At 35.4% G+C, this 21,820-nt stretch overlaps 2 protein-coding genes across 3 annotated transcripts; both read right to left on the reverse strand.

The window, feature by feature from the left end:
• Positions 1–77: 77 nt before the first annotated feature.
• LOC110724095 lies at positions 78–3,626 on the reverse strand. 2 transcript variants are annotated; one of them, XM_021903494.1, is made up of 5 exons: positions 3,251–3,626; positions 2,657–2,707; positions 1,107–1,240; positions 469–560; positions 78–370 (listed from the first exon to the last, which is right to left on the reverse strand). In XM_021903494.1, exons 1-5 carry the CDS (start codon positions 3,524–3,526, stop codon positions 177–179), a joined length of 747 nt encoding a protein of 248 aa, XP_021759186.1. In that variant the 5' UTR covers positions 3,527–3,626; the 3' UTR covers positions 78–176. The 2 variants fall into 2 exon arrangements, with proteins under 2 accessions (XP_021759186.1, XP_021759193.1); XM_021903501.1 differs by having other exon boundaries at positions 207–359; positions 3,251–3,623.
• A 498-nt stretch (positions 3,627–4,124) lies between these two features.
• LOC110724113 (E3 ubiquitin-protein ligase RKP-like) lies at positions 4,125–18,756 on the reverse strand. The gene is made up of 11 exons (XM_021903511.1): positions 18,048–18,756; positions 16,179–17,831; positions 15,129–15,956; positions 13,413–13,573; positions 12,089–12,227; positions 10,176–10,259; positions 7,063–7,344; positions 6,813–6,944; positions 6,230–6,429; positions 5,501–5,705; positions 4,125–5,082 (listed from the first exon to the last, which is right to left on the reverse strand). The coding sequence occupies exons 2-11, from the start codon at positions 17,673–17,675 to the stop codon at positions 4,780–4,782; spliced, it is 3,831 nt and encodes a 1,276-aa protein (XP_021759203.1). The 5' UTR covers positions 17,676–17,831; positions 18,048–18,756; the 3' UTR covers positions 4,125–4,779.
• Between the last annotated feature and the right edge of the window lie 3,064 nt (positions 18,757–21,820).

Raw genomic sequence — 21,820 nt, forward strand, 5'->3', positions numbered from 1 at the left:
CTAGCTACCAATAGATTTTTTTTTTTTTCATTTGTTAAGAGCGATTGCCATAAACATAAAAGATACAACACTGAATCTTTGGCAAGTGATGCTTTGCTACCTAGCATCAATGAAATCTATTCATATGTACAAAAGTGAAAATGAATCTTACATTCTTACTGCTCTTATCATCAAAATTATTTATTCAAGGATCTAAGCCTAGATCTATTTGAAAGAAATTTGACGACCGACCTAGAAAATCCAGTGAGAGCAAATAACATTTGGATCATTGAACGACCCTTTACAATGCCCTCTCGCATGCCTCTTGCAGATTTAGCTAACGCGGGCTCAACTATTGATGTTGCTCTGGTGCTGACTATCTGCATTGGTGCTAATGAAGTGAAGATGAAGTGAAAATTCCAAGTTCAGGATAATATGGAAGGCACAGTGTTATAGTTCAGCATGATTCCTGAGATTATAATAGCTAACCTGTTGATGTCATGTTTGCAAATTGACGCATTTTTTCCTCTGCGACATGTACAGCACGAGTAGACTGTTTAACACCTTGTGTTATTTCCTGCCTGCAATACATCATATCATATGACCCTTCAGCATGTACAGAAAGTTCCCAAAAGAAAAGAACCAACTAATCAATCAAGTCTCAGATGTATTATCATGATGAAGCTTTATATATCAGCTTCACAATATATCTTTGGCCTCAAACTATAAGTTCGAGTTGGTATCAATCTTTTATTTGTTCTTAACTAGGTCAATGTTATTAGGAACTACTTGCTAACATCTTAACATGGAATTAGCTAAATACAATTCCTTTAATGATATATTGACTCTCTAATTTGAATTATCAGATACTATAACAAACACCAGTTCAGAGATTCAACTATAACAATTAAGATAGCTCCTATAACTACAGAATAATAGAATCTTAAATTCTGATGGAAATTGAATTTTCTTCTAAATTTTAAACAGTTAGACATGAAGAGCTATTAGTAAGCATCATAAATAAATTTAAGCTCACTAATTACTATTAAGGAAGGTCTAATGTTCTTCAAACGCTTTGAAAGACTATTCAAAAAGACTTAAACAGCACATACTAAAAAACATCTTACCCCAAATCACTTAGCTCCATAGTTAAGTCACTGATCTCCATTCCAGACAAGCGAACTGCTGCCATTGTGTCTGGAAGCTCTTCTCTCGTGACATCTAATAGCTTCTCCAACGATTCAGCTGCTCTCTTGAAGGCCTTGAACATGACAAAGCAAAACCAAGCATTTTTGAAAATATGTGAAAACCTTGAGAAATATGCCAACTCAAAATGTCCTAACTAAGCCTTAAAGCATCTAATAATAGAATAAAAATAGTAATGGTACAAATCTCCTTATACTATGGCCTCAGCTCCATTTTAAGGGCACAAGATAATGCCCCACATACTTAGTTAAGAAAAATCTTACACTTCTGGAGTCCGGACATTGTTCAATCCTAGAAAATATTTTTCTAAAATAGTGCCAGTTATAAGTTTTAGTTTTCGTTTCCGCATTGTAGTAATATATTGCTATTCACATCTCTTCTGAATTCCAATTTATATCACGTGCGAAGGAAAAGGCGTATAAGTGTGCTTGCAAAATGACGTTTGTATGGAGGAATTATGCATTTGGATAGCAATGGTGGAGGGAAGAAAAGGCTTGGGTGAGGAAAAGGCAAAGTTTTCCTGCCTTCTCCTCTTAACAATATATGTAAGGGATGAGTGGAAATGAGGAACATTCAAATTCCCTTGTTTGTCATGGAAATGGGGAAGAGAAGGAAAAGGAATAAAAGGCATTCATTTTCTTTCCAATTTAGGTAAAAAATTAAAAGAAGATTACAACTCCCTTCCCCCTAACTATTACCTTCTTTCTTCTAACCAAAAACATTATAATTTTTTTCAACTTTTGAGGGATTTGGTGTTCACAATATAATAACTATTTAGTTTCTATTTACCTTTGTTTCCTCTGTTCCATATCCAAACAAAGGAAATTAGATCCATCACTCTCCCTCTCCTCCCCTTTCCTCTAATTAGACATCCAAATACATAGTTGATTTGTATAAGAATCAATTTGCTTGAAACCCTTAAACATGTAATAAAGGGCGACAACAAAGAAAGCATCAATTTAGCCCTTCAAGTTCCCCATACCCTATGTGATATTACTAAAAATTTACAGCTCATAGGGTTTTAGTGCCTGTATTTGGACAATGAACTAACAATCCTTCAATTAATAACCATTATCCACACACCCTCTTGTGCAAGGGCATAGACGAAATGTCTCTAAGCATGAAACATTGCTGCCAATATCTATTAGCACGTATCTCCTTAATCCCCCCAGTTCCATACCCCCAAAATCCCCATAATGCATCATCCCCATTCTTCACAATGTTATCCTTCTATAGATATATAGAATCAGAGTGCTTATGTCAAATCACTAAATTATGATCCCATCCAAATTCCTAAATCCGCTCCCAATCACAATTAATGGATACAAAAGAATGTAATTCACAATTCAAAACCGCCTCAAAATTCCTTTTTTTCAGTAAAATCAGTCAATTCCGGGGGCCGGGGAATTAAACCAAAGACAATTAATCCAACAGAAACTAATAGAATCCAATGTAGATAGAATGCACAAACCAAAAGTGTGGGAATTGCCGAGCAGAATAGCCAAGTCGTTGATATAGCAACCTGTAAACAGAAAAACAAAAATCTAAAATTACCTTAAGAAGTTTCAATGTTTCAGCTCTTGGTTTCTAGACATTAAACATTACAGTACCTAAGTATGATATAGGCTGTAAAATGAACATAAAATTAGTCATACTCATACTAATCCTATCAATTTTCCAAAAAATAACAACAAAACAACCAACTGCTAGTTTCATAATCTTGAATTAAGTGTAAATGTCAACTAGTTTAATTGGTTAAAGTCGATACCCAAGTCCTGGAATCGAATCCCGTCTACTTGAAAACTCACAACGATATCAAACACACCCAAAACAATTGACCTAATTGCTAATATATACAAGTACAAATTACAAAGTAGGAACTTTATCTTTTCTTTTTCTATCACAGCAATTTGCTAAAATAAAAAAATTCAAGATGTTGAACTCAATAACATTAAACTAAATTCAATTGAACTCATATTTCTCAAGCAATTAAGATTATGCAAAAATCAACATTCAATTTATAAATAAAATTAAAAAAAAATGTTAAGTAAGAAAAAAGTGATACCGCACAAGCGAGGATGTTCAAGACGGTAATGTGACGATGCGTGAGAGTAGAATGAGGGAGTTGAAGAGAAGGGGATCCAACGGAGGAGATGAATTCGGAAGAAATCGACGGTTCAGAGGAAGCCACATTTTCCGGCGATTGAACGGAAAGTACGGTGAAGCGGCGAGTCGGGAGACGGAGAGAAGACGGCGGAGGTTGCGATAAAGTTAGGTTTCCGGCGACTTTGAAACGGTGGATTGCAGGGGTTGATGCCCGCAAATTTAATGCTGAGAACATCACTTCTTCACTCACTCAACAATCAGCTCAACTGCTCAGGGCACTTGGGTTTATGTTTAATACATAAGTTAGGAAAATGAGTATGGGTATTGTATTGTTTCTGTTTAGTTTCATGTCGATTATGGATGAAGTGCGTATCAAATTAAATACGAAGTATAATTATTTGATAGTAAGAGTGTGAAATCGTATTGAGTAACAAATTTATTAAATTGGGTTATGGTTGATTTATGTTCATGTTGTTAATGTGTTCATATTTCTGGAAATGATTTCAGGTCAGGTTCGTGTCAAGGATTATCCAATCTATGTAAAGTATAAACTTTCAAAATACCACGAATATTAATGTTTGAAGAATTTACTTTCAAATTTTAATATCCTGTTTAAGGTATTCTCAAATCTCAACAACACTATAGAATAAGGCTTTAAAAATTTTAGGGAAATTTAACTAGTATTGAGTAGGTGTAGAAGTTCAGTTGTTTAGTCCTCAAGATCATTTTTTATGTAGAACTTCCAAAGAAAAATGGAACATACAAAAGGCGAATAAAGGAGCAAACAAAATGGATGTCTATGCAACTACGTTACAGTTTTATATCCCTTACCCTTGTATCAAGTATACAGTATACAAGTAAATCTTTTTGCAAAAACAAAACAATTGTTTAGGTCCCCTTGCTTGGTTTTCATTATACACCATGGCGTATCCAGCTCTCGATACACCCAGGCTATATATTCTGCTCATTTGGAGCTCTCGCATTCTGATTTTTGAACCATGAGGCGAACAAAAAAATAAGAAATAATAGGCGAAGCACTACACTGTTGGACTGTTTCCATTAGATTGACAGAGTCACAAACAGCTCCGAATTTTTATTCCCATTCCATTTCGTATTTACATAATAATGCCCTCAACAGTCTCTACAAAAATTTCCCATATCCATGGTTTTCTTCACTGTCCATGGCCATCCTTGACCCTACATGCATATTTACATACTGAGAACCGAACTAAAATTTCTATACTACTTACGAAGAATATATTATTTTCCTCCCTGCTCCCTTTTAAGACTTCCTTCTCTGGTGTTGCCCCTTCCTAGGACATTTTAGGTCTTCAGCTTCTGCGCGCTTAAAATAGCTTCAATGTTGTTGAGGCTACTTAGGTTGCAAAAAAGCGGCTGGCACCAGGCTGAGATCAACTGACAATAATAGAACCAGTGCAAATCTCGAAGAACAAAAAAATTAATAAACTAGAACTGTAAACTTGATATTTAAATAGTTCTTGTTTCATCCTTGATGACTTCAACGACTATGGCATTACAAAAGAAGCATCTTTGACAATTCAAGAGATGTCGAGTAATGCACCCATAGCACGATTGGTGTAAACAAGGAACAAACTGGGCATCAGCCACAGAAGTATAGCAGATACAGCACATACTGTCATCGAATTCTGATTCTTGCAAGAAAGCAGAAGTCTCCAAATCTCGGGACCCCATACGGCTAATAAGACAGGTTAAGAACTCCTCAAGCTGCCTCAACTTAGCAAAGTGAACATTCCCCTTTGAAAAACCAGCCTGCCAATATACAAGGGCAGAGTGAAAATCACAACACAACAAATCAGAAGATTTCAATATAAAGATAGCCAAGAGATACACATGAGATCATGTTGCAACCTCAAAACAATGATCCTAATTCCTAAGCAGTAATTCAGGCTTTCTGACAACACCTTTTCTTAAAGCCTTAATTCAATAATCGAGATTATTACAAGCATGGCAATTGGCAAGTCAACATTCGGTCTCAACGGTATTATGAGCTTATGATACCATCAGCACACATGCACCTAATTGGAGCTGCTCATAAGAGGGCACTGTATCCAAAAAGATTCTAGCACATTATGCACGTATATAGAGACAACATTATGTATGGCCAAGTGAAGATTAATGACATGCAACAAGATTTCTAGGCTAGATAGAGTGAAGGACAAAAACTAACCCAGTTGAACCCCAACATATACTGAAGGCCAAAAAGAACAGTTGCTGGGCAGTCCATCTTAGCCAAAACTTCGATGATATCATTCTGCTCACTAGATTCAACTTCTGTACTGGCTTCAACCAAATTCACTATGATGCCAACAAGGGGAGCCAATATCATACCCCGATTTATTTTCTCCGGAGACTGACCATGTCGTTTAACTGACCTGGAGAACAAAGATGCCAAAAATAATAAGAAGCTGATAAATTAACAGAAGCAAATCATTATGCTCATTTAAATAGGCCATTACAAACCACATTAAATTGAACAACAATGATGTTTCAATGACAAAGCTCACAGATTGATCCTAAGTGAAGCCCTTGGGTTAAAAAATTCTCAAGAGTCTGCCCAAAAATTGACCTCGATCATCTTAGTACAAGGATTCCTAAGTTACAAATTGATTGTGATGTTTTCTAATTGGCCTTTACGTTGTAAAGTGGTAGCAATCACAGCATACTAGTATATAAGCCTAATACGTAGTATACAACAGCAAGGTTAAAATAGGTGATCACAAAATTAATGCACGTTATCAGAGCCAAATCAGCCAATCACACAGGATAGAGATTAAAGGAGTGCATCTAGATATCTAATGATGATTGATGAGCAGTTAAATTAATTAAAAATAATGCCATTAATACTAGCAGTTGAAAGTCTTCAGACACACATCAGCAAAAGAATTTGGAAGCTTACCAATCAAAAAACTCAGAATCAGTTGTTGATGTCATCTGATTAAGTGTAAAGATGACTAACTCGGTCAACCTTTGGAGATGCATATCATTTCCTAAAAGAAATGCTTGAGGAATCTCATGCGTACAGAACTCCAGGATACGAGCAAGTTTGCAAGACAAATCAAAAACTGCACCGCATTTTCTCTCCCGGAACTCCAAAACCTAAAAAGATTTTTTAGAAAATAACCAATCGGAAAATCAAAAAATAAATTAATATTAGAGTATAAATAATCAATATCGGACGGTTCGGCGGTTCCTTGTAACAATTCATGTTAGCCGACCCCAATCATTTGGGACTAAGGATTTGTTGTTGTTTTAGCATAATAATAAAATTAAAATAAAAAGTTAAAAAGTTCAAATATATAGGTTGTCAAATTAGCAATGTATGCATAATCAAAAAACACAAAAAGAAACAGCTTACTACTCCGTATAAACTTAAACTGAGAATTTAAGTTATTATAAAATATATACCACAACCAATCGTCTTACATAGTAGCATCATAATAAAAACTAAAAACAACAATAATTTAAAATAAAAGGCTTACATGGTTCTTTTCTTGCATTTCTCGAATAGAAATAGAAAACTCAGTCATTGTCCAACTCAAGGTATTGAATAAGCGATTCAAGAAAGCAGCAAATAGTTCTTCATCTTCAGCACACACATCACGCAACAATCTCTTCACAAGTTTCAAGTATCCATAGAGAATATATGGGTCAGTCAAAAGAACTGTGCACAACAAAGAGGGCTTGGGATGTAAAATAAGCAAGACTGAATAAGGGTTTAACTTTTTTTACCTGGAAAACTACTGAAGAAGATGATGTCTCCCCATGTTTTGAAGAACCAAAACCAAAACCCTTGCACAACCTTAAAAGAATGTTAGTCACTGGAATCCAGGACCTGTTATCAAAAGCTGATAACAAGGCTTTTGGCATCTTGTGGGTGGCTGCATGATTGGTTTCAAAAGAAACCAAATATTCTTTGTACTGTACTAATGCCGACATAGATTGGAGAAGCACGTCTTTTATATCAGCACTCGATATACGGGGATCATTAAAATGGGTGACGACAAATGTAACCTGATCAAAGATCAAATAGCACATACTTCAGATACATGTTCAAATACTGCACATGTATTGCAACTGCATTGAGAGACAATTCAACATGTGCACCAAATTCTATATCTCCATTATACTTGGTAGAAAGGGAATGATAGACATATAGGGTGGCATAAGCTACAAGAATTATGAGATAAGTGGCCCCACAAATAGCACACTTTTCTTCAATGATTAAACTTATCATTAGCAACATATAGGCCCTGTTTGGGAGAAAGCTGAAAGCTGAAGCTGATTGAGTTAGCTGATTTTGACTAGCTGATTTTATTAACTGATTTGACTAACTTATTGTATTAACTGATTATATAAAAGTGTTTGGTAAATAGCTGGTAGCCTAAAGGTGATTGAGTATGTGAAATGACTAATAAGCTAATTGTGGGGTAGGTAGTTTAGATAGGATTTAAAATTAAATGAGGTTATAAGTGTCATTTCACAATAATTAATAAATAAGCTAATTGAAAAAACTCCTAAAATGAGCTTTTTCAAAAAGAGCTTATTTAGTGGAATAAGCTCTTTCAATAAGCTTACTACCAAACACTTGTATTAGCTTGTTTGACTAGTCAATCAGCTAAAGTTAGTCAAATAAGCTAATATACCCCCAATAAGCTTACTACCAAACAAGGCCATAATCTGCAACATATAAAAAAAAAAATCCTCTCAAGCAAACAAAGAATGGATGCTATCAGGGTGCAAAATGCAGCTTCAAACATTGGACTCTCAGGATTTCATTTAACCATAAATAAACCACCCATTTCTCAGCACCATATCCCAATTCAGACTCTATTAAAGCATTTGCCAAATCAACAGTGGTTCTAAAGTCAACAAACCTGACACTTTCACACTGCAAGACGGGCAAATCATAGTCAAAGAATCCCCCTAACTAGACCAGTAGCCCCAACACTAGTTTGTCCATTAACAACTAATTTGCTCTCCTCCCTTCTCTAAGATAAAAGGAGAAACTATGCAAAAATTCATTTAAAGTTATACCACATGACCTTATTGTACAGTACGTTTTACGAACAGCCTTTAACAGATTCTTAAACAAACATGCCCCTTCTAATTCTTTTTTTGTCTAGATGTTCTGGGATCCTTCCAACTATGTTGTTGCCTCATCCCCAATCTTTCAACCAGCTAGATCAACATTAACAAAAAAACGGAAAAAAAATACAAGGAATCAGACAGAAATACTACAATGGATCTCAACCCAATGCCTAACTATTATTTATTAGTCTTGTTGAAATCAAAACCTAAAGCATACAAACTTTTAGCAGCGCAGCAGCATGAAAAGGAGAGGAAAGAGAAATAAAAGCAGCAAAGAAAAAAAAAAGAAATTCAAAAAGGACAAGCAGCCAAATTAGCAATCATTTCCTTCTCATGAAGCCTGATAGCTCCTTCTCAGGGAGATCTCTCTTTCTCCCCCACCCCACACTCTTTTCCTCCCCCGCCTCTATCTCTGACCTTACTTATGGTTTGCACAGCCAGCCATGTCCAAGTGGCAATGGAGGATCAGGCCCAGATTTCGCACCCGTTTCAGTGTTGTGTCATGTCACCACAGGTATGTAAGCCCTATTCCCAAGTCTGGTAAATTAACATAGAATCATGGTATTAGCAAGCCTTATCAAAGTTTCGGTTAATATCAATCAAAGCCTTAATCCCATAAGTGGGGTCGGGTACATGAACCAAAAATGATTATTCCGTATAGTCATCCACAAAAATCTTCCTCCTCCATCTCTTATGATCAAACACCTCATTCTCATGCAAATCCATATGCTTCATATCCTTCCTAACTCCTTCCAACCAAGAAAGCTTCGGTTAATATAGTCCACCAAATTTCCCTCCATTCAACAACTCGTTGCATTTGCACCCTCTTCATTCAATGACAAATAGACAGAGGAGATACAACTTCAAAAACAATTCTCCCTCACAGTCTCTTTACACTTTGGTTGAGCAAAGAGACGTAGAATAGTTGCCACAAGTAAAATATATATTGAGTACTGGATGGTAAGAAGAACTGATGCTGGGATGCAAGTGAGAATTTTTTTTTTAAAAAGGTATTTTCTAAGCTATGCCCTTGAGTTTGTTAAGTCACTAAGGTGTACCCTTGCTTTTTCAAAATTAAAAGTTGTGCCCTCCAACTTAAGTTGTTTAATCAACCGTACCCTCTGACGTTAGTAATTTTTTTAAAAAAATAGGAAGTAAAAAAAAAAAAGATGAGAAAAAAGTACAACAAGCGCTTGAAATATCAATGGTTGCATTTAGAAGAAAGAAGAAAAGGTGGATGAGATAATGTGGAAAAAATGCTAATGTTAATCCCCTTATATAATTCTTACCCAATTTAGGTGTGAAATTTCTCTCCAAAGTGGGGTATTTAATGATTAACACAACTACTAAGGTCGGATTAACGTGAGGGTTCGATTGAATAAACACCTTAAGTTGCAGGGCACATCTTGTAATTTTGAAAAAGCATGTGCACACCTTAGAAGCTCAACAGCCACAAGAGCATAGCTTAGAGAGAGAGAGAGAAAAAAAAAAAAAAAAAAAACTATTAATGGGACAGCGGTTGAAAAGAAAAAATAAAATAATTGTTAGGGCATTCCAAAATGTCAAGTGTAAAATTTATTATGGGATGAAGGTAGCTAAGTTGAAATACCACACATGACTCTAAAATATTAGTATGCAGTCAATTATGTATACAGTGGCAATTATAGGAGATGGGACAATAATTTCAAAATCTTGCAAAAGAAAACGTGGACCACCAATTTAACCAAATTTTAAGAGAAAAAGGTGAGACGTACAAATGAAGTTAATCCTTGCTTGATAAAAATAGAAGAAGGGACAAATGGTGGATCACTTTTTCGTAACACGTTAAAGCAATCAACCTGCAAGGAAACATAAAAAAAAGAGTAGTTAAAAATCGATAACTGATTACTACATACCTGCCAGATTAAACTTAAACTACAGATAACAAACCAAATGCAATACTCCCTATGTGCAACATTAGCAAGCCTTGCAATCTGCAGGTCATAACATATGCAAGCTTGCAAATAAGGGAGTATGGATAATTTCTGTAGAAAGTTTAAAGGTAGACCACATCTGAATTAATGAGATAACTAATACGATAAGATATATGAAACAAAACCAGAGTTTAAGAAAGATTATTTCATCGAAGAGGGTGGAGGGACTGGCAGACCATGACAATATTGATGCTCTCCAATTACCATTCACAATCCTAAAAGAATGTTGCCCTATCAAAAATCTACTTCCTCACTCTGGTCCCTTAACATTCAGATCAAATATGAGTGATCTATGCATGAAAGTCACTTGTATTGGCTCAGCCAACTATATAGTTGACCCATAACTTGTTTTTCTCTAGTTGGTTTTGCACCATTACACAAACCTCTTCTTATCCTCCTCTTTGAAGAGATTATGTCATTACTATACAAGAAAAAAGAATATCAACAAAGATGACGAGTAGTCATCCATCTATAAGTGCACCAATCAAGCAAAGATCTGACAAGGGCAATCCACCAGAGCTCTTGAAGCACAAGACAAAAAAGGAAGATGCCAAGAATATTATTAAGTTGCAACCACAACACTCATGAAGCACCATACGAGAGAATGTCAGAGAATTTTCTTCCTTCTTTATTACAAAATAGAACATATGAAACCTCCAAATGAACTATATATCCACTCCATCAGCACAACCCAACAAGCTAACGCCATAAAATTGAGCCTGGACAAAAATTTGGAAGTAATAGCACACAGTCTCCCCAGTCTCCAACTCTCCACTCCCAAAACACAGTATAAACACACCAACAGATAAAGCTTCAAAATTTGAAGTTAACCATCTCCAAGATAATCCAAATATAGTGTCTCCAGTATTGTAGGTATAAAACCCATCCATTCTGTTCCAGTCAATAGCAGCTTTCAATCAACAGACACAAGATAGAATTGGGCTGTAATTGGAACAGCTACCATTGCCAAAATCTAAGCCCATTCAATCTTAAGATCACAGAACCCAATCCATCCAATGAACTCTCTTCATCTACAACTGACCAAGGCAAAAACACTTCTACTACCAGAATCTACATTAGCCCAATCATATCAAAGTATATACACTAAGAGATTTACAATTAAGGCAATACACTCCTAAACTTCCTCGTAACATCAGAAAGAATCAAATAGAACCTGGAAATTTAAAATGACAAACAACAATCAACTCCCACATAGACCTTTACACAACCATTTAATTACTCATTCTCAAAATCAAAACTCAAGACATCCACAACCAAACTGAAAAGAAATGTGGGACAAGGACCACCATCTCTCAAGTTTCAACCACACTCCTCCAATAGTTTGTTGAAATCCAAAAAATGTTTGAGATGAGCTTAACATAACTCGCACATATGCTTATCCTTTTCACAAGATCTGAAATCTGGAAAGGAACCTAAAATATATCCTTACTTGGTAATTAAAGTTAAACTTTCCAGGGCTTCTGCTAAAAGATATACCAAGTAGGTTTTACACTAAAAAATTATTGAACTTTCAGGGACTTTATACCTCAGAACACAGTATCATTGGCCCAATTTCTGTATCTTAAAAAGCCAAAAAAAAAAAGGAAGAGAGAGAGAGAAACATGTACAACTATTAAATGTGGCAAACCATTTGCCCAATAATAATGCAACAAAAGATAAAGGAGGCAATTTACCAGAGCTTCTAGATAGAATTCAGGAACAAAACTGAACAAGGTGTCATCTTTGCTGACCACAAGAAGCAATTGCACAATCCACATACAAGCAGCATACATTCCTCTTTGTTTCCATCGAGATAATAGAGAGATACGATACCTGTTGGCATAATCACATAATACAGTGCATCAAGCAAAAGGGCCACAAAAAAGCTCTCACTTTAACTGACAAATCTACCAACAAAAGAAAAGTCACTAGGATAAGCTTCCAAGCATATTCAACAAAAGAAAAGCTAATCTACTTTTCACACCTATGATAATACTTTCAAGAAAAAGTAAACAGGATTCAAATAATTAATCATGAAATTGATATTTATTTTAACAATAAAACCCCCATATATAAAATAAATTGCAAGTCCAAAGAAGATAAAACCAGTTCAATTCAACCATCAATCCAAATTACCAGGCCAATTTACCCTGTATTACCTATGTCGGATAGGTATGAAGTAACAACAGTTTTAATAAGTTCAATGAGATCACGTCAGACACCAATAATAAGTCTAGAACATCTGGAAGATATTCAGACATGAATCCCTGACTAATTGTACTTCAATGGTCAGCTTTTGGCCATTAAGCGGATACAATACAACTCATACAAGTACATGAGTTCATCAGAAGTAATCAAGAATATAGTAACTAGGTGAAAGATAGAAAGGCGCCCTAATAACATCTATTGAAGATAAGATGCAAATCTCACATAATAATAGGAAGCAACCATCCTGTAATGGGAATAATCAGATGTAACTTGTAAGGGATCACCTCAACAAATTGCAAAAAAAACAAATGAAAGGTTGAGGAAGTAATCATCGTTAGAATTACCACTACGTAGTTATCAACTTAAAATTTTAGCATATTACATATATGCCCTAGAGCTTTTGATGTTCTAGTTAATTCCAACCCTGCCTCGTGAATGTTTAATCATGCCTTCAATTCAAGATTTTTAATGTTACTATTAACTTTACAAAGTCTTCACAGTTCTTCAATCTTACCCACATATTATGGTTTACTTTAGCTAACCATTTTCATTGTCATTATTGGATTAACCATCCTAGCAAAGCACTGCAGTTACTGTTTTTGTTCTTAGCAATGTTTTCTACTAGTTTAATCAACAACTCTCCTGGCAGTAATAATACAAGACCTGGAAAACTTATAAATAGATTACAGAGTTTTAGTTTAAACTGTTCAGTAAGGTTATACTACGTATTATGACATCATCACATCTTGCTAAAATAAGATTGATTTGTCAAGACAAGCAATAGCAGAAGTCACATCAAAAAATTCTTACCATGTAGAGTGCCTTACGCAGTCAATAACTTCCTCCCTGTAAATATTCCGCGCCTCTTTTAGCCGTTTTTGTTGCTCATGGCATGGTCTTTCTTTTATTTGCCTATCTGTTTCTTCCAACAGTGATATCGACTGTGATTGATGTGACATGTAGTATGATGCCTACACAAAAGAAAGAATTGTCATCCTAAGTAATGAAAGATGGATAGACAAATGTGCCACAAATGCAACTAAGTAAAATAACATCTGAAAGCACAGCCAGTGCATGGTTGGAAAAATTCGAATATAAAGCTCAAACTTGAAATATATTCATGGATACATGATTTTCAACTCCTGTACTCAAGAATAAAAACAATCATCAGGCCAACAGTAATCCAGCCCAAAGTCAAAAATCAAACTTAACAATAGTCTATAGACGTATAGCGGTATAGGGTGTATACCAGAAGAAACACATCAATCTACTTCAGGAAGACTCAGAGTGTAAGCTTAACCATATAAGGCATGTCAAATTCACATGCATATCAAACGAAGGGGCATAAGAACAGTTGTACATCTCATACCCACATTCTTCTGGGAAAAAAAAAAAAAAAAGATGAATCAAAGTATATGTCTAGATAATTTCTAGCCTCATTTGTCTTCCAAATTGTACTCTTTGACTTCCACCAACGGCCAAATGTGTACGTACTACAAAATATCCCTGTACTAAACTATGCAGGTTAACACAGAAGTGTCTACTGCAGATTATAGCCAACAAAAGACCCACCTTTTCTAATATACAAACATCTTAGATACTTCCAAATGAATAAGTCGCATATATCCGTCATGCTTAAGCCACCTATGTTACTTGTGTAGCTCATTTCAAGAGTTCAACATGGATGCATCAAACATATTTTCAAAACATACGTTTAGGATAATAGCCAAGAACCCATGCCCATCAGATCAAGACACTCAAATAAATAAATCGATGTAATACTGTTCATCAGATATATGAAAATGTGTGATAAGAGGCAGGAAGGAATAAGAGAACAGAGGGAAAAAAAAAAAAAAAATATATATATATATATATATTATTTAAAGGAAAGAAAAAGGGAAGAATTCAGTACACATCATCACAGGTGCACATCACTCCACCCACATCTAAGGAAAAAATAATAGATGCATATCATTCCTTTGAGCCAAAGTTGAGAGTCTACAATCAACATATCCATGTCTAAAATTTTTTTTTTCTGTATCCTGAAATCACAATATCAATTACTCCATATTTTATACCTTCCTTAACTAAGATGAATTTTGGATGATCCAAAATCCCACATCTCAAGCACCACAAGCAACAATGACTTTCCAAATTAACACACTATGCACATATGGGAAAAACGGATGCTATGTTGCTAGCCTCCAGAAAGAAAGAAAGAAAGAAAGAAAGAAAAAATGGATTGGCATTGGCATTGGCAACATACTGTACTTGAGGTTCAGAAGCCAGCATATAGGCTAAAGGCTTTTGGCAGTTTCCAAAAGCAACTATTAGTTTTTTCCTCACACATATAGCTTTCTTTTAAGAAAAATAAAGATCAGTATAAAAAAAATAAATAAATAAAAGGATCCCATGATCTAAAATGCTACACTTCTGTAGATCTATTGCTAAAAAAAAAAAAAAATCGAGGAGTAATTTGAAAACCAAAATACACTACCAATTAAAAAAAACAACCACTGGACTCACCTGCCTCAAATTTGGAGAGACCCCTACATGGTACAAAAATAGCATAACATCAAGAAGTTCCTCCTCTCTCAATGTGGCTGAAGAGATGTTACTTCCTTCAGGTACTGTTCTTGATGGTTGCACTGATCGATACCCAAACTGAGAGTGAGGATGCTCACTTGAACTAGACTTGTCTTCAATTTCCTCATTTAAACTTCCAGTACTGCATTCAGCAGCAACATGAGCAGATCGCTCAGGAATTGAAGAGCTATGGCCACGAGAACCTTTGGCTCTAAATCTAATTGGATCACGGTAGATTCTTGTGAAATCAACATCATAGCTAGAACAGCAACATGGCTTCTGCCTTGTAAAATGTGTTACTCTAGTGTCTTTATCATCCATGCAACCTTCTTCCCAAGAAATTACTTCAGACTCCCGGTCAAGAACGGAATGCAGTTCTAACAAATTGTTAAAAGATCCTCCAATTCTGGGAATGTCAATCCTCATAGGATCATTTTTCACAAACAACTCAATTGGAAAACTGAGCTGACCACCCCTATGTAGAAAACCAACTACCTCTTTAGCATCATCTCTGTGGCCCTTAGACCATCCACAAATTTCTGCCATAGGAAAACCTTCTGAAAGATAATGAAGGATAACAGCATACAAGGAAACAAGGACGGTGTTTCCAAGAACCCCAGGAGGGGTCATGTTACGGTCTGCTCCTCCAATTTTCAATAAAAGGTTCTGCAGGAACTTCCTAAAAACTGAACCAGGAAACTGAGGAGGTGTCACAGGTGGAATGAACTGGATAACCAGGCAACAGAGATCTCGGTGCTTCTCCTCAATCTGCAAGCAGCATAAACACAACATATATAAATTAGCCATCCCCGACAATTAATGAGCAATAATACATCCATTACTTCTTGAAAGTTCACAGCTACTCTTCATGTGGAAAAATCTCTAATTACAGCTTTGCAGGAAAATCCAACACATGACAAAAAAGGGGTAGAGAAAAGTAGCAATAAGGAGTGAACGCATTGTGGGGGGCATCTAATATAATTACAATACCTTGCATATTGCATCTGACAGAGCTGTAGTGGTTAGCATCATACTGCTTTCATGAGAAACATCCTCGCATGAATTAGGCCACCAAACAGAAGGCATCATCAATTGAAGATCATGCTTGTTAGGACTTTTCCATGACAAAAAACCTTCAAGGAGAAACTCGAACTCAGATGACTTCCACCAGAGCACCATCAACTCCTCTCTTCTCAACAAATGGCAAGCCAGGGCAAGATATGGATATGGTCCTGAATATGGGCACTCAGTTAAAACTAATGAAGCTGTTTTGCAACTGTAAGAAAGGGCACCAATTACATGCTGAAAAAGCAAGCTTGAGCTTCTAAATTTTAGAAACACGTCAACGACTTTGTCTAAGCTCCGATGATCATGTGGTAAATGAAGACCGTATATATCCAATAGAAATGACAATAATGGACCCCATGCTATATACTCCAAGCTCCTATCATCTCCGTCCAGTATAGAGAAGAATTCATCACATATTGCATCAGCAACAGGGTGAAAGATGTCATCCAGTGGAACAAACCTCTGCAACCTTCTCAATTTATCAACGGAAGTGAACTTGGCCCTTTCCATGCGTTCTATTTCCAACAACCTTGATAAGCATTGCAACAGCTGGGAGGCACGTGAAGTTGCAGGTGGAGGATTTTGTAGGGGAAGGAAACCTTCAATTGGGTACTTAAAGGGCCGCGCGCCAAAATTCAGATCACACCTTTCACCCTGCGATAAGGAGACTGCAGGAAAGTAACCTAGACCAGGATTCATCTTTCGAATGCCGGCAAATGCAACCCCGAGTGAAATACCATTCCTGTAAAAAAGTATCCTATCCTCATCCAAGTCTATGCAACATCCTATAACATCACCGACGACCCATGGCTGACCATATCCCTCATCCTCCTCGTTCCATTTTTTAACCCTTTTACCATCAAATGCATAAGAATCCTCAGCATCACCCACACCCATACGATCAGTGAAAGGGCAATAGATTGTTGCCCAACCAAGCTGCTGTATCCCAGCAGTTTCTAGCATCACTTCATACATCCATTTGCCTTCCCACACACATGCATTTGCTCTGGCACTGCTAAAAATAGCTAGACTTTCCAAGAGCAAAGGAGGACTAACTTTCCGCAAATCCCCACATGTACTGGATTCATCAATAGAAACAACATGCCCATGTCCACGGTCAAATATAGAGATACCATCCCTATCCTGAAGTTGAGAGCTCAGAGATGACGGAAACTTTAGAAGAAAACGTTTGACAATAGAATGGACTATAGTAACATCCAATGAACCGCTCACTGGTCCTATTGATCGAGAAGGAAGATCGAAAATATATTCCAGTGTTCGTTCCAATGACTGGTGCCCGAAATCATCATGATATGAAACTAGACGATTCTTTTGACAATTCGCTTTCTTATCCTCACCGTTAAGTATTAGCGCTAACCCTGACGATAATCCACTACCCCATACACCATCTTCTGCCATTAAAGAGGAGGGATTTTCCACCTCCCCAATTTACCCTACATATGATTACAACCCACAGAAAACCTCGAATCAACTAAAAATTCACCCAAAAATCGTCTCGAAATCCTCCAATTAATCGTATATACAAAGAGCACAAACAGCAGCTTCCCCTACAAGCTAAAAATCACTAACATAAGCATCTACACATAACTGCCGCCAAAAAAATCAAGCAATAATCATCAAATTTCAACAATTCAAACAAAAGTAATATTATTTCCAGAAATTCATAGTTCCTCAGACTTCCATTTCATTAAGCTCAGCAAAAAAATGCATCAAAAACAATTTGTTCTTCTTCAATCAAACGGAAAATTAAGTAAAAATTCAACAACTTACAAGTTATACAATCAAAATCTCCAAGAAATAAGCTTGAAAACAACGATCAATTAGACAGAAAAGTCGGCTGATTGGAGAAATTAGGGCAAAGAAGACGACGCCATTAATGAAGTCTGAAGAAAAAAGAAGAGAGAGAAAATACAATTGGGGGAAAAAGGAAAAGGTCGTAGAACAGAAATTTCCAATAGTTTGCCAAAAGTTTGGGGGAATACGAAGAAATGCTGACTAGGAAGAACCCTACAAATTGGGGGTTGATCAACCGACACGTGGCCGTTGCAAGCAAGTGAGTGACGTGGACTAAAAAACTCTTACATGTGGGAATCAGCTGCCGGTGATTTTGGGAAGGGTACCGGTTTTTGCCGGTCATGCTGTTAACGAGGTCGATTTTAAGGGTACAGTAACTTTTGGGATTTTTTTTTTTTTTTTAAGGGAAGTTTCGTAATATTTGTTTAATTAATAATTGAAATAATTCTAAGAATAAAATTTGGGTACGGAACTTGTAGCATATGTGAATAATTCTTAGTAGGATGCTTTGTTATTTTTTATTCTTTGATTTACTCGTAAAAAAAAATAATTTGAAATGTATAGTCCATGTAAAATTTTCTTATATTTTATTTGGAAACTGTCATTTAATTTCAAATGATGGAATTGCCTCAAAGAGCCAGTTTGAAAATTAATAGATTTTGCATTTGGATTTGATTCAAATTATAGTCTTTCATTATTAAGTTTCAGTTCGCAGAATTCAGGGTCTGTTTTCATACGTTTATTTTTCAGTTCAGCTCAGCTCAGTTCAGTCTATGAGAACATACTCTTAAAATCTAGTATTAATTAATAGTTATTCAAATCCTTCGAACCATTTGTTCTCTTTCCTTTTTTATTTTCCCCAATTGCAAAATATTTTCCAGTTACGCGATCTTTATCACTTTAATTGTGGCTAACATTATCTCGTACCCACTCTAAACGACCTCATTTGTCTTCACGTCGACAACCAGCATAATCGTTGCCTTCACCTTCGTGAACCACCTCCTTTATCGTTGCAATCTCACTACATTCACCTCCATTGCAAGAATATGTTATTCAGTCCTTCAACGACAACATCGTCTTGAAATTCATAAACCTAATATCAGTTTTAGAAAAGGATAAGTAAAAAGATACGCAAAACTAAGTTAATTTGACTATTTGAGTCATACTTTCACCAATTTGGGAATTTTGGATGAACATTTGAGGTGGAGAGAAAGCTGAGAGGAAGAAGCAATGTAAGAGCAGAGAGAATGGCTAGTATTGGTAAGTGGTGATGGTGTATGTCATATAATTTTGAAGTGATAAATTTGAAATTCGTATTCTCCCAAATAGATAATTTGTAATTAAAATTATAGATTCCAAATTCCATATTTGAAATGAAATGATTGAATCCAAACACTACCTAAGGCTTTTACGGTCGTTTGATTAAGGTATTCATCAAAGGATAAGCGAATTCTTGTTAATTTAGGTTAAACCCTGTATCGTCTTATTATCGATCACTGCACAATCAATTATGAAATAATTCACGAACATTGTCATAATTTAACGTATAGTTTTTTTCTTTTAATTGTTTGTGGAATTTGTTATTTGATGGAAAACTATGTTAGGTAATAGTGTGAGTTGTTGCTAGCGACTATGGTGCTAGCTAGCAGCAACTATCAGAGGTTATTAATTAAGTTTGTGGGGATTACTCTTAAGATTAAAAATATATTTTACTAATTAAGAAGATTAATTCTTTATTTAACATCCGTTTAAAAATATTATACGCCGACAATATAGTTTTATTTGCTGGTAACTTTTACTTGTTCTTCCTTAGTTCCTTGTATATCAAGGGGATAAAGAGAGAGAGGGGAAAAAAAGAAAAAAGAATTGGTAAAAATTATCAATTATATCAATGATATTTTGATACAAAAGGTTTTGAGTGTGTGTGTGTTTTTTTTTTTATAATTTTTTTAGTTTTATTTTTTTCTTCATATCATATTAAATTTAGATATGATAATATTAGATTTTGACATTCTTATTATAAATATGGTATTAACACTTTAATATCCCGTACTTCATCCTTTAGTTTTTATTGCTACTACTTCTTCAAGTATTTCATCACTAGAATAGGACTAAGAAGTGAGGTGCACAAAGCTAACATCACCAATTCATAAACATGCACATCAACAACAAGAACAAGACAACAAAATGATTTAAAATACTGGTCTCATTTTATGACAATGTTCTCAAAATTCAATCATAACAAAATCAAATTCAATTGGTTGTCCCACAACAACACCACCGATTCTTTACAGCACCAAAAACATCAACCATTAGGAAATGCGCCACCAAATCTGTCGTGGAAGATTTACTTTATCTTTTTATAAGTAGAGAGAAAAAAAAAAGGATTGAAAGGTTAACTTTCTCTTCCACAAAAGAGATAGAAAATGAAACAAAAATAAATTCGGGTAACATTAATTAAGAGGCGGATGATGAAGAGGTTGGAAGATATCGTGTGAACGGACTCACAAAGTTTATTCTACACAATACTCTTCGTATTTGATATTTTGAGGCAATACTTACTATTGTCATTTAGTTTTTAAACACATAGCCCAACTGACAACCCCAATCATTTTTCACTTGACTACTACAAAAAATGTGAGAATCAAAATATAGAAAGAAAGATACGATGCTCTTCCACATAACATTACAATTAACGCAACTCAACAGAGACAATGACATTGGAATTATCACCTTCAATTTCAACTCCTGAAAACTCTTGTCAGAGATGGAAGAACATATTAATTCAAAGAACAATAGCTCCCGTAACAAAAATAATAAAATAAAGAAACAATGATTTTTTCAAATGAAAAGATTCGAAATCTTAAACCAAATCCACTGTAATAATTTTACCGAGTCAGTAAAACAAAATTAAACATATTAAAATTCTTAACCGATTCTCATTCTCAATTTACATAAACAACCTATCCACTAATTTAAGAGAAAATTCAAGTTTATCAATATGATAAACATGAGTTGTTTATCAAAGGGTATATTGGACTATTTACTCATGAATAGTAGGGATAATTTTGCCATTTAATATTTTTGTTATGCAAATTCAACTAACAACGTTAGCCTTGTCGTTAGTCAAAATTTACAAGCAAATTCATCTTCTTCACTAGAGAAAGTCGGCGAGTCGACCAAACGCCAGTGAGTTTGTAAGTCGATTTTTCTTCCAATTTGGTGAATGTATAATGGAAAAAATTCAGAAAATTATAATGGAGAAATTCAATCTTCAAGCCCAATTTTAACTTTAATGGAGGACATGGTCATCCTACCCTTTGGGGTTGACCATGCCCTTTATTTACCCTTATTTCTAGGGTTTTTCGTTTATATCGGCGCCGGAGGCGCCGAATGGGGTCATCTTTAATGTCACCGTTTTCAATGGTGTCGCCTTTGATGTGAGCTTCAATGGAGGAGGAAAGAGGAAGAAGAAGGATCATTATTTTAATTGACGACTTCATTGTTGAAGAAAATATGGTGATGAAAATGGTACCTTCCTCCATTGTTGAATGGAGAACCTGAGTCTTCTTTCTCTTTCTTCTGTTTTGAGGGAGAAGATGAGTAACTTCCATCAGTTAGGGACCAATCTTCAGCACATGATTAAAAAAAGGATGAAAATATTTTTTAATTAGCCAGCACGAGATTCTATGCAAGATAATAACCAAATTGTCATCTTATAAACATTTCAAGTTTATCAAATTGATAAG

This window comes from Chenopodium quinoa, unplaced genomic scaffold (genome assembly GCF_001683475.1).
Source record: "Chenopodium quinoa cultivar QQ74 unplaced genomic scaffold, ASM168347v1, whole genome shotgun sequence".
NCBI lineage: Eukaryota > Viridiplantae > Streptophyta > Magnoliopsida > Caryophyllales > Amaranthaceae > Chenopodium > Chenopodium quinoa.